At 37.6% G+C, this 13,514-nt stretch overlaps 2 protein-coding genes across 3 annotated transcripts; both read left to right on the top strand.

Annotated features, from left to right (window-relative positions):
* Nucleotides 1-2,075: 2,075 nt before the first annotated feature.
* Nucleotides 2,076-5,239, top strand: LOC120015727 (primary amine oxidase 2-like). 2 transcript variants are annotated; one of them, XM_038868267.1, is made up of 5 exons: nucleotides 2,076-2,887; nucleotides 3,142-3,526; nucleotides 3,618-3,731; nucleotides 4,171-4,709; nucleotides 4,788-5,239. In XM_038868267.1, exons 1-5 carry the CDS (start codon nucleotides 2,115-2,117, stop codon nucleotides 4,990-4,992), a joined length of 2,016 nt encoding a protein of 671 aa, XP_038724195.1. In that variant the 5' UTR covers nucleotides 2,076-2,114; the 3' UTR covers nucleotides 4,993-5,239. The 2 variants fall into 2 exon arrangements, with proteins under 2 accessions (XP_038724195.1, XP_038724194.1); XM_038868266.1 differs by having other exon boundaries at nucleotides 3,088-3,526.
* A 2,845-nt stretch (nucleotides 5,240-8,084) lies between these two features.
* Nucleotides 8,085-13,514, top strand: LOC120015685 (vacuole membrane protein KMS1-like). The gene is made up of 8 exons (XM_038868213.1): nucleotides 8,085-8,457; nucleotides 9,489-9,700; nucleotides 10,088-10,166; nucleotides 10,926-11,225; nucleotides 11,902-12,059; nucleotides 12,428-12,544; nucleotides 12,692-12,871; nucleotides 13,038-13,514. Exons 1-8 carry the CDS (start codon nucleotides 8,403-8,405, stop codon nucleotides 13,218-13,220), a joined length of 1,284 nt encoding a protein of 427 aa, XP_038724141.1. The 5' UTR covers nucleotides 8,085-8,402; the 3' UTR covers nucleotides 13,221-13,514.

Here is a 13,514-nt window from a genome sequence, read left to right as displayed (position 1 = left end):
AAGACAAATCAGCCGTTTTTTATCAAGGAAATCGGCATGATATGTCGTTTTCCAGCTACAAAAACAGCACGATTGTATCGTTTTTTACACTGTAAAATGGACCTGGTGTGCCGTTTTGTTCCAAAAAATTTCAGAACACAAAATACCTCCCGTAAATCCTAAATTACACACACTCACTCATGATATGAAATAACTTGTAGACCCATATTGAACGATTTTATAGATTTCATAAGGTAGTTAAAGAGAAATTCGAATAAAATGTAACAATTGGCCTACCTACCTTTCACAGTTCAATTCTTATCCTTGAGAAACGACACTTATTCAACGAAGATGATGATGAAGAGATGCCGCGCTGATGACGAAAGAGTAGTTGATAAACGGCAGGGACGAAGACTCAACCAGACTTGTAGAAACGGTATGCTTGCTCGTTGGATTGGAGAGAAAATGGGTAGAGAGGAAAGTGAGATTTGTGGGTCAAATATGTGTAAACTTAACACATATTTTTTTTAATATTGAATAAAAGGGTAATTTAGACTTTTCACTATGAAATTGTGTGTAAATTTATAATATTTTGGTGTAAACTTATCATATTGAAAAAATGGTGTAGACTTAGTATATTGGTGGTGTATATTTAAAATTTCCCAAAAAGAATAACCATTAGATTTTAATTTTATGCGTACAAGGCAACAGAACTGCATGCATCGATTCTCCCTCAATCCTAGCTTCTAACCTCTCATCACATACAATATTGATTGGATTCTATTAGTGCTAAAAATGGTATAAGGCTCAAAGGGTTAGCCCAATGTTAAGGCCCAAAACTATACCTCACCCCCTAACTGAAATGTCATATCACCCGAGCTCAAGCTGCACACCGTGTTGTTTCTGACATAAGTATGTTGTAGTCACTCTTCCCACATGTCAATTTTGAAACTCACCCCAACCTTGGGACTCAATCTACATGTCTCACGTCACCAAACATGTCTCTCAAATACTATAAATAAGAACCTTACTCTGGCTAAAAGAGGATAATAATAAAAAAAACCGCGACAGTAATAAACGTAGCCCACCACTGGATCACGTTATATTTCCCACCACTGGACCACGTTATATTTCACTCTCACATTCCAAACGTAGCCTACCACTAGACCACAACCAAACACCACACTCAACTACTAGAATCCACATAAGCTTCTAGTTGATTTTTATATGCCACATAAGTGCATTAACTGCCCATAATTTGTCCGGGTGACCAAAGTGTAGCAAAAAAAATTTTTGAGTGACTGACTTGGAACGTTTGATCCTTGGATGACCAAAATGAAATCTTGAGTATCTTTCAATGACAAAAAGTTTACTTAACCCTATCTAGTACTATATGTCTACAATGACAAGTTTTGGACACTCCAAAAATCAAGCAAAACTTAAGAGCCACTCTACATTTGAAGTAACTATTAGTTGAAAATAGTGAAGAGAGAGAAGAGAGAAAGTAAGAGAGATATGATGAAAAGGAAGAAAGAGAAAAATGTGATGATGGAAAAGGAAGAGAGAGAAGAGAGAGAAAATGAGTATGAAGTGTTGGCTCAAGTATGTCATTGTGGGTGTATTACAATGTAATACTTGTTAAATTACACAATAATTAAGGCATTTGGAATGTGGGCATAAGTGTCTCCACGGTGGATGCTCTTATGTACAAGGGTTGTTTTAACTTCTAAGTAATTGCAGTGGGCACACCACGAAAAACAGACGAAGTAAAATATGTGGGACTCGCGAAGCACACCAAAAAAAGTCACACACGAGAGCACAGAACTTATTAGACACTCGCCCGAAGTTATACTGACTTGTTCCTTATCCAAACGCATGAGATGCACAAACAAAAACAAAACGCGAGAGATATACATGTATTTGTGGAAAGAACCAAAAACCACGTGCGAGAATAGAAAAATAACAGGGAACTCGCCCACAATTGTACATACTTGCCTTTCATATTAGATTATAGATATAGATAGATTATAGATTATAGATATAGATTATAGATAGATTATAGATTATATTTTCTAAATATAAGGAGGACAACTGCTGTTTTAAGAAGGTAAGGTGCTTTTGCTCACAAAAGAGGCATGGCAAACTTGAAACTACCATCACTGCTCTTTTTTCTCTACTCTATCCTGACTACCTCAGCAATCTCAAAATCCAAGCATCAACCACTAGACCCTCTAACACCAGCCGAATTCACTCAAATCCAAGCCATTATCCATGAATCATATCCAAAAACCAAGCATAACATCAGCTTTCACTATGTGGGCCTAGATGAGCCAGACAAACCAGCCATTCTTTCATGGCTATCAAACCCCACCACCAAACCGCCGCCTCGAAGAGCCCTAGTCATTACTAGGCTAAACAAACAAACCCATGAAATTATAGTCGATTTATCATCCAAATCTACAGTTTCTGATAAGGTCTACACTGGATTTGGCTATCCAATAATACTCATCCCTGAAGATGCTGTATTTGATTTGGTAATGGCATATGAGCCATTCAAAACTTCCATCAAACAGAGGGGGCTCAATATTTCTGATGTTGTTTGTTCTTATTATGGGGTTGGATGGTTCGGAGAGAAGAACAGTAAACCGGCGGTGAAGGTCCCTTGTTATTATGCAGATGGTTCTGTCAACATATACTTGAGACCAATAGAAGGGATAACAATAGTGGTTGATACTGAGGAGATGAAGATTACAGAATACAGAGACAGGATTAGACCTCCAGTTCCAAAAGCTGAAGGAACAGAATACCAAACTTCAAAGCTGAAACAACCTTTTGGTCCACTTCTAAATGGTGCAGCCGCCATGAAACTGGACGATCCAGGCTTCAGCATTGACGGACATACAGTCAGGTACGTCAACTTGTTTGAAATTTTGGATTAAAATTTTGACTTAATTTATGACACAAAATGTTGCTACACGACAACTTGCTTCTCGATAATATTGAATTATTGATACGTTGAATTCCAAAAAATCTAAATAAAAAGGGAAGAAAGTGCAAAATTCAAAAAGCAAGTAGAGGAAACCAGAGAAATAATTTGATTAGTCAAAGATGGGCAAATTGGGAGCTCACTAAGCTGACAAATTTTTTTTTCGTATGGATTAGATGGGCAAATTGGGAGTTCCACCTAGGGTTTGATTATCGAGCAGGCATGATCATCTCTCTAGCATCAATTTTCGACAACGAAAAGCAGCAATATCGTCAAGTTATGTACAGAGGATACATATCGGAAGTATTCGTACCTTACATGGATCCTAGTGAGGGATGGTACGATGAAACCTACTTTGACAGCGGCGAATACGCGTTGGGTCAATCTGCAGCGCCATTGGAGCCCCTAACCGATTGCCCGATCAATGCAGCTTTCATAGATGTCCATATTGCTGGTCCAGACGGCACACCTGTTAAAATCTCCAACGCCATCTGCATATTTGAACGACATTCCGGCGACATCATGTGGCGGCACACGGAAACAGAGGTTCCCGGCGAAGAGGTGAAGTATATTGATTATGTGATCAAATTTTGATTCTCTTTTTTAGATTAACTCCAAATTTTGATAGATTCGGAATGGGTTCACGGTGCAGGTGAGGGAGGTTAGAGCAGATGTGGGCCTAGTGGTGAGGACGGTGGCAACAATCGGCAACTACGACTACGTCGTCGATTGGGAATTCAAACCTAGCGGCTCCATCAAAGTTGGGGTATGAAGGCTTTATTTGGGCTGGGCTCCATTCATAGAGTTCATGTAATTTCTTTTGTCAGTGAATTTTGGCCTCAGCTATCTCCAACAACGTTAGATGGATGCATATAATTTTTACAAAATTTCACATGACATATGCGTTGATCTCAACATTTGGGATAACTGAGACAAAAAACACTAGAATGTTTAACGTATTTATTCTTTTGAGTTTGTTTTGCAACCAAAATGTTAAGAAATTCAGTGTTTTTTGTCTTACTTATCGCACATGTTGAGATTGATGCATATGATCTATGAAGAATTGTGAATCCCATATGCCGGATATATTCCATATGAAATCGTGTGTGGTCGTCTCAACATTTAGGGTAGCTAACACAAAACACTCGGATCCGTGTGACTGTTGGTTTTATAAATCGACTGGCCTGACCCAATTCTCTTTACAGGTAGGGCTAACGGGAGTGCTGGAAGTAAAGGGTGTGGATTACACCCACACAAGTCAAATAAAAGAAGATGCCCATGGAACACTTGTAGCAGACAACAGCATTGCAGTGAACCATGACCATTTTGTGGCATTCTATATTGATCTTGACATTGATGGTGCTGCCAATTCCTTCATCAAGACCAATTTTGTAACCAGGCGAGTGACAGACAAGAGCGTACCAAGGAAGAGTTACTGGGCAGTTGAGAAAGAAACCGCAAAGACTGAATTAGATGCAAGAATTAAGTTCGACTCAAAGCCAATGGAGGTGGCAGTGGTGAACCCAAATAAATACACCAAGCCTGGAAACAATGTTGGTTATCGCTTGATACCAGGATCAACTGCAGGTCCGTTGCTAGAGAAAGACGATTACCCACAAATCCGGGCTGCCTTTACTGATTACAATTTGTGGGTTACTCCATATAACAAGTCTGAAAAATGGGCTGGAGGACTATATGTTGATCAAAGCAGAGGAGATGATACATTAGCCACTTGGACTCTGAGGTAATGCACCATATCTTGATCAATCTTACTTGGTTAAAATATAATCCAATGCATACCCATATTGTGATTTTTGTGCAGGAATAGGGAGATTGAGAATAAGGACATAGTGTTGTGGTACATAATGGGGTTTCGTCATGCACCTTCACAGGAAGATTTTCCAGTAATGCCGACGTTGAGGAACGGATTTGAGCTTCGACCGACCAATTTCTTCGAGTTCAATCCCGTACTTAAGGTGATAACTAACAAGATTGTCAACTGGCCTAATTGTACTTTCCCCAAATAGAGATTCAGAGATGCTTTCGTGGTTCTTGCGAGCCTGTTATTGTTTGTTTCCACCATGAAACCATGTTTAAACCCCAATAAAAAGCCGCAGGAAAGTAATATGTAAGAATGTGAATTTCAATTGTCAACATGCTTGGAATGGATGCAATTGCTGTGATGTTAAATGTAGCAGAATTCGAATTTGCATAGGAAGGAATGTGTAAATCAAATGTTTCTTATAAAAATATCAGTTATTCTAGTAGTTCTTGCTTATTTCTTGGTGGAAACAATCTACATTTTGGAAAACATAAAAAATCTATTTCTCTCAGTACTTGTTTTGATTTGCTTGTAAATGATTTGATTAGACGTGAAGAATTTTGATTCTGGTTACATAGGTGTTTCTCTTTGTGTTCTGGGAAAAATTCCAATCAAGTTAACAAGTTTATCTATTGTATTTATTTCTTGGAAATAACTCTCCACATATGATGTGGGGGTAAGGTCTCTGTACATCCCATGTGTCCCCAAGCCTGTCCACTACGAGAGCTTGTGCACGTTCAAACAGTGAGGCTTTAATTAAAATCCAGAGCATTCTTCTTCATCAACGCCATTGTTCCTCTGATCTAGTATTGATTGGTAGGTTATGGGTACGCATCAATTATGCCAAAACATTTGATGATTATAATCAACGAGAGGTGGCTCAGTTAGCAATAGATTGGGTTAGGTATATGTGTGTTCAATGTTCGATTTCATTGAGAAACATATTTTTCATGGTATTTAAAAAAAAAATGTTGATGATTATTGGGCCTTAAACGTTAAAAACCCTGCTGCCGCCTCGCATATATGGAGTATCGTAAGCCCATGTGTAACGTTATGAGCCGGACAATTATCGGGCTTCTTGGTTGGGCTCTCTATTGTGTTTGAAAGTTGGGCTACCCAATCAAAAGTCAAAGCCCATGTCAAAACTCTAAACAAAGAACACTCTTTAACAAAGAAAAAAAGAATAACCATTAGATTTTAATTTTATGCGTACAAGGCCGCAGAAGTGCATGCATCGATTCCCCCTCAATCCTAGATTCTAACCTCTCATCACATACAATGTGGGTGTTTGATAATGCATTCGTATTGCATTCAGTTGCACCGCACCTCACATCCCCACAGTTTTTGTGACACGCCAAACAACTTTTGCATTCCAACTCATCTCACAACACCACAGCTTTTTACCTCACAGCACCTTACTACACCTCACAGCACTCCCAAACGCTTACAATATATGTTGAATTGTTCTACGTAATCAAATTAGGTCAATTATTTCATTTTAGATTAATATACAATGCAAGCATTAAATGATTTTATATTAATATTATTAGTCATATAATATAACCGTAATTTAGATACGCCAAACGCACCTTATAGTACCGCATCACAGTTTTAAAAATGATGTGTCAAACAGCATTTTGCGTTCCAACTCACCTCATAGCACCACAGTTTTATAACTTACAGCAGCTCACAGCAGTTGACAGCACTCCCAAACAGTCCCAATATTGATTGGATTCTATTAGTGATAAAAGTTGTATAAGGCCCAAAGGATTAGCCCAGTGTTAAGACCCAAAACTATACCTCACCCCTTAACTGAAATGTCATATCACCAAGGCTCAAGCTGCGCACCATGTTGTTTATGACATAAGTATGTTGTAGTCACTCTTCCCACATGTCAATTTTAAAACTCACCCCAACCTTAGAACTCAATCGACATGTCTCACGTCACCAATGTGTCACTCAAGTACCAAACCTCATTCTGGAAAAAAGAAGATAGTAATAAAAAAAATCACGACAGTAATAAACGTAGCTCACCATTGGGCCACGTTATATTTCACTCTCTCATTCCAAACGTAGCCTACCACTGGACCACAACCAAACACCACACTCAACCATACTCTATATAGAGGAACCCTGGCAATCCATCAGCCACAATCTACACAAAGATGCTCATCGCAATCTACCGGTCTCATGCCACACCAAAATGTGCTCTTCAACTCGTCATCTACGTGGAGGTGCTCATCAAATTCTACTGGCCATGCTTCACAAGGAGACGCTCCTACGCATTCTACTAACCACACTCAGCCGGGAACCAGGTATCTAGACGATTAAACATCAATCAATCTTTTTTAAGTTGCTTTATTTATTTATTGTTGTACCAATATTTCAAAGCTATCATATATATAATTAAGTGATGTTTTTGGTGCAGCATGATTTCCGGCACATGCACCATCATTACAACTGCTTCAACCGATTTGAGAAAGGCTACCGTTAGATACATGGTTATTTTTTTTTAACTATAATATCGTGTGTTAAATATATCACAATATTAATTCAAAATATACGTGTTTTTAAGGTTGTATTTAACATTAAACTTAATGCTTAAAATAATGTATTTTTTAATCATTTATGTAAAAGTGTATTATTGTCTAAAAATTACAAACAAATTATTATGTTTTATTTTACAAAAATAACGATATATTTTACCGTCTCTCGAGAAAAAACACAAACTAATAATGCATAAATAAGTGTTCTTTTTATGAACGTAAATAAGTATTTAATGACATGCATCCAAACATCCTTGATTTCATCATAGACTAAAACAACCAAACCAAACCATTATTATTAACTTGCACGCGGACCTTACATTTGGACTTAACTTGCACGCTGACCTTGCAATTGGGTCTTACGTCACTACTTCCATTATTATTAATCCACTAAACAAATCAAAATTTTTTTTTAAATATTACAGATAATTACGTTTATGATTCAAATCGAACTTTGAACACACATATACCTAGTCTAATTGATTGCTAACCAAGCCGACTCTCGTGGGTAAATCAATTATTTATTATTCTTTAAATTGTGATTTATTCCTATTCTTGTTCCAGGATTTCAACATTTATTGAACAAACATAGAAATATGATCCAACGGTAGATATTTAAAAGTATAAAATCTAACGGTCATGGGAGGAATTGAATGGAGAATTGGAGAGGGGCCGGAAGGGATGCCCCTAAAACGGTGCCGTAATTAGAATTTTAAAATAAATAAAGGAAGAAATCTAATTTGGGTCGTATTGAGTCGCGACTCGCGAGTGTGGATCAGAGGACCCTCCTATTATATATCCGACTCCGAGAAGGCGAAGAAAGAGATGGACAAAAGCTTCACTTGGCGATCTTAACGCAATCTCGTCGATTCTTCTCGCAAGTTTTGCTTCATTGTTTCTGTAGATCTGAACCGAAAAAAAATCAAGGCGAAATATAGTTGGTTCAATTTCGAAGAAATCGATTCCTGATTCGCTTGTGCCCATTATCGCCGAAGACACAGTTATACGACATAAAGTTCAAGCTTTTATCCAGAAAAGAGAGAGGCTTTGACCGTAGTATGTTGAAGTAATGGGCGTAGGGAACGAAGCAACTTCTTCTCAACAAATGGACTTGTCAATCGCAGGCAAGTGATTTCAATTTGAGAAGTTTTACCACCGTAATTGCACTAAGATTTATTGTTATGGGTGTTTTTTTATTTAATGCTTGTGTAATCGGAAGCTCCTTTAATGTTTATGTTTTTGCTGTTTAGTTTGTTTTAATGGGATTCCCTTGAATCGGGTTTGTAATCATGGGTCGGGAAATTGATGCTTCAGATATTCGGATCTGTTGAAAGAGCAGACTGTCTTCTTTTTTCTTTTCCTCGTAATTCATTAGTTTACAGGTTAGGGATTGGTGATAACTAAGTTTTGGGTGTTTGTTGATTGTAGGACTGAACTGGAATTAATGATTTTTTGATCCTCTTAATTGGAAAATATTGAGTTGGGGGGTGGTCATTAGTTGTTCGTCAATTGCAATACTGTTGAAGGAGGTGAGGTCTCCTGTGTATTTGGGCTCTCTCTGCGCAACTTTAGGTTGGATGCTGCGAAAAGGAAGTGACTTGAAATTTAAAACTTGCTTTGAACTTTGAGTAATTTTCATGTCGAGGGTATTTGTGATGACCATTATATGTCAGAGTTGATACATCTACTTGCTTATGCCCTAAAGTACATCCTTTTCAAGGATATCAGCAGATGTCTTATTGCATTTTAGATTATTGATTTTCTAGGATAAGAGATAGAAAGAAGGCAATATAAAGATTTCCAGTTATATGCTCGATCCCAGCACATGCCACCAGAAATTATTGGCCAGCTTGTGTGCTTTGGAATAATTTACTGTCGATGACTCATTCATCAAAAGGACAAGCATGTTTCTTTTTGGTAATTTCAGAAAGGCTGTTATGAAGAACTCAAAGAGTTCCTTCTGGGGAGACTTCACTGCTTATATTCTGCATGTGCTTAACAAGGCATATGCGTTAATGTATAATACATGTACACATTCATAGACTGATAGACATGTATATCTGTATTGGTTATTGCAGCTTTTTTGTCAAGAAAGGAAAGGATGTGCTGTTATTTGCCTGATTGTGGATCCTTATACAATTGTTTACTGCTGCAGGTCTACGCGAGAAGCATCGTCGTGAATTAGAAAATCTATCTCTAATGACACAGCCCTTCAAAACATTCAAGTTTTTTGTTTTGGCTGTTGCTCGATATCTGAAGCGCTCAATATTATATCTTTTGGGAAAGGGTGGCTGGCTTCTGCTTTTGAGTACTGTGGTGGTGGCCCTTGGAGTTCTGCTTATAACCATTGATGGCCCTCATGAGAAGGTAATGCGCTTAGTAGAGTGGCTTTTGTTGAGTAATTTTCTTGTAGAGGGACAACTTGTCTCTCATTATCGGGGTTATATTTTGTCCTATCGATTCTTACTTCCTAGAAACATTTATAGTGCATGTCATAACTCATAAGATATGCATATACCTCATTACTACTCTTCAAGTTAAGTTTGAGGTAAGTTTTACAATGACATTCAACTGAGTTATCATCCATTTTGAACCAACGTTTGTTGCCAAGGCTGCACTTATTGTACGGACGTACAGTCATAAGCTTTACAGAATTAGCACCTCCCTAATTTCATTTTTCACTTGGTATTCATTTTGTATTGACAAATTTCATTTTTGAATAATCATAGATTGTTGCCTTCCTGTTTCTTGCAGCATGTTGAGGAGCTTTCTCATTATTTGCATTTTGGACTTTGGTGGATTGCCCTTGGCGTTGCATCTTCAATTGGTCTTGGTAAGCAAAAGTTTTGCACGTGACGATACACACTTTATTGCCTGGAGGAGCCTTTGGTCATGAAAAGTCTAGTACTGAGGCATTTTTGGTCAGTTGGTGTGCCCATATGGCTTTTGGCTATGAAATTCCCCTAAAGGCAGCTGATAGACTGAATATATAGTTCATTAAAATTATGATATGTGTGTTCCTTCAAAACATTGATGTACTTTCTGAACTTCTTTTGATGATGTTGATTTTTAATCTGAATCTTCAATGCATTAACTATTTGATCTCACAAGCTTAATCATAGTTTGCTACTTTGCTATTTTTTCCCAGATGACTATTATATTTCACATCTTTTAATATGCAATATAACTATATAAGTATCTTTCTTTTTTCAATTTAGAACACACTTTAGCTGAAGCGTAAGCCTGGAACTTGCAAAATGCACCTCTGTGTTTATCTGTGCTGTGAGCTTTAAATTACGCTGATCAGTTTTGTTGAGACAACACAATTCTTATGGTGGTACCTGAACGGCATGTTCATTTCAGTTCAGTTTCTTGAAAATGTGAAGTTTATCTCTAGTTCCAAGCATGACTGTTTGAGCGATTGTGTTGAGCTTCAGTGAAAACACTTCTGCCCTTTGTAATAAATTATTGTTTCTAAAGGCACTATATTGATGTGTAATTTACAAACATGTTTAAACTGACCTCTAGATTGACAGTTTTGCTAAGTTTTGACCTGATATATTATTCTTTTCCTTTTTTTCTTCCATCCCAGGATCTGGTTTGCACACTTTCGTCCTCTATCTCGGTCCTCATATTGCCCTGTTTACCATAAAAGCAATGCAATGTGGTCGAGTTGATCTAAAAAGTGCTCCGTACGACACAATTCAGTTGAAAAGGGGTCCATCATGGCTTGACAAAGATTGTGATGAGTTTGGGCCCCCATTGTTTACATCATCACACGGGACACGGGTTCCTCTCAGTAGCTTATTGCCTCAGATTCAGATTGAGGCTATCCTTTGGGGTCTTGGAACTGCTCTTGGGGAACTTCCTCCTTATTTTATCTCGAGGGCAGGTATGCATCCGGTTTTAGTTTTATAGTTTGTATTGTGGGTAGGATTTTTCACTGAAATCATGTTTTATAAAGGTCACAAAACTTGCTATTGCTTAGTGGAATACAATAAAGAAAGAAGAAAAACTGGTTAGTTCTCTAAATGTTATAATCATGGATTGTGATATGGTGCAAGTAGTGAGAGACATTTTAGTTGTATTCATGTATATTATTGTATTTACACTATCAGTGGCTTAGCCACTTAGCTTTGTTTTTCTTTTTCTATATTAGGATGCTATAGTCTTGCTCTTGCAGTTTTTTGAAACCCAGACAGTGGTGATCTTTTGATTTTTTACGATCCATATGTGGTATAATTATCATAAACTCATGTAGCCGACCCAAACTTTTGGGATAAAAGCTTTGATGATGATGATATGTAGTATAATTATCACCTTGCGTAGGCTTTTGGGTAGTACGTGCTGATGATTGTTCCTGCTGCGCAACCCCCCCCCCCTTTCCCGTCCTCCTCTTTCATAATAGCTGCCTCTTTCTGTTTCAACTAATTGCAAGATACAGTGAATCATTATTAGGGTTCACTTTTGAGGTTCTTGCTAAAGCATTTTAGATTGTAAAATTATTATTTGGATTATCTGCCATGGTATAACTTTTGATTTGCATATGAATTATTCACTTCATGCAGCCCGTCTCTCTGGTAGCAAAGTGGATGCCATGGAAGAACTGGATGATTCCTCAAGTGAAGATAATGGAGTCGTAGCCACTCACCTAAAACAAATTAAGCGGTGGCTCCTATCGCACTCGCAACATATGAACTTCTTCACAATCTTAGTGCTTGCTTCGGTTAGTTTGGATTTAAACCTACATTTACTTTCCACAGCTAATTTTTTTTACTTCAACTCAGGTTTGTGATGTCAAATTATGATAATTATCCTTGATAGTTTGACGAGGTTTTTTATCCTCTAAAATTACTTTTTTTGAATCGCAACTGTTCCTTTTAGACTAATTGCTTTTGATCCCATGGCATGCGGTTAATAAGAAGTGACTTTTCAATGTGAAAATATGACATGGCAAGCTTTCAATGTTGTTTCAAATTCAAACTTCAGCCTTTGACTATCATTGGGGTTCATGAAGGTCAGGCATGGTCTATAAGTTTGTAGTAGTTCATTCTTTTTACATACTGTGTTGATTAACTGAGGTAATGTTCTTAGGTGCCAAATCCTCTGTTTGATCTTGCTGGAATCATGTGTGGACAATTTGGGATTCCATTTTGGAAGTTTTTCCTTGCCACATCCATCGGAAAAGCGATTATCAAAACTCACATACAGGTTCGTAATAAAGTGGACTGAACAGGAGTGGATTCAAGATCCTAAAGTTTGTGACTTTTGGATGTATTTTTTTGTCTGATCTTTAAACCATTGACACCCTTAACAAGATTGGCTTCTGGTTACTCTTTGTTTGGTTCCTGTCTGCAGACGGTTTTCATCATCTCTGTTTGTAATAATCAACTTCTTGACTGGATAGAGAATGAATTGATCTGGGTCCTAGGGCTTATACCTGGTTTTTCTACTGTATTGCCTGGCCTCAGAGTTAAACTCCATGCAGTCAGAGATAGGTATTTAAGTACAACTGCTCCTGTACCCTCAAATATCAAGGTACTCAATCTAGATCGGGGTTCCTACCTTTTTTGTTGTGATTGCATTAATCCCTATTTTTGGTCTGGCATCTAATATATCTACCTAGTATTGCTGTTAATTATTACTGGATTTGGTTATAGTTCATATTTTCAATGATTTTTCACCTTATTTTGTTTTTCCTTAGAAGGTGAAGAAGTGGGATTTCTCATTTTCAGCAATCTGGAACACTGTAGTATGGCTCATGCTTATGAACTTCTTTGTAAAGATTGTTAATGCCACTGCTCAGAGGTATCTGAAAAAGCAGCAGGAGAGCGAGCTAGCTGCACTGACGACAAGCCAGTCATCGGCTTCAACACACTCAGAATAGGATTCTGACTAATAAATAGGTGTTTTGATATCCCTTATCTTTCTCGTTACAAGTAGACGCAATCCTAATACCGATGAATTCTCAGCATAAAAGTCCGTCATAGAATTCTGTATCGAAATAGGAACACCATGGGTAAACAGCAATTGCACCAGGGCTCTTTAACCTGTGAAACATCGAGAACTTTTGTTTTTGTTGGGTGGTTTTATCTTATGCCCCATTTTTAAGCATTGTTGAAATTACTAGGGAATTGGAACCTTAACCATTCTTTTGCAATGCAAGGATTACGTTTATCTA

The sequence above is a fragment of the Tripterygium wilfordii genome, chromosome 14, assembly GCF_013401445.1.
Source record: "Tripterygium wilfordii isolate XIE 37 chromosome 14, ASM1340144v1, whole genome shotgun sequence".
Lineage (NCBI taxonomy): Eukaryota > Viridiplantae > Streptophyta > Magnoliopsida > Celastrales > Celastraceae > Tripterygium > Tripterygium wilfordii.
This window is presented reverse-complemented; position numbering and strand designations above follow the sequence as displayed.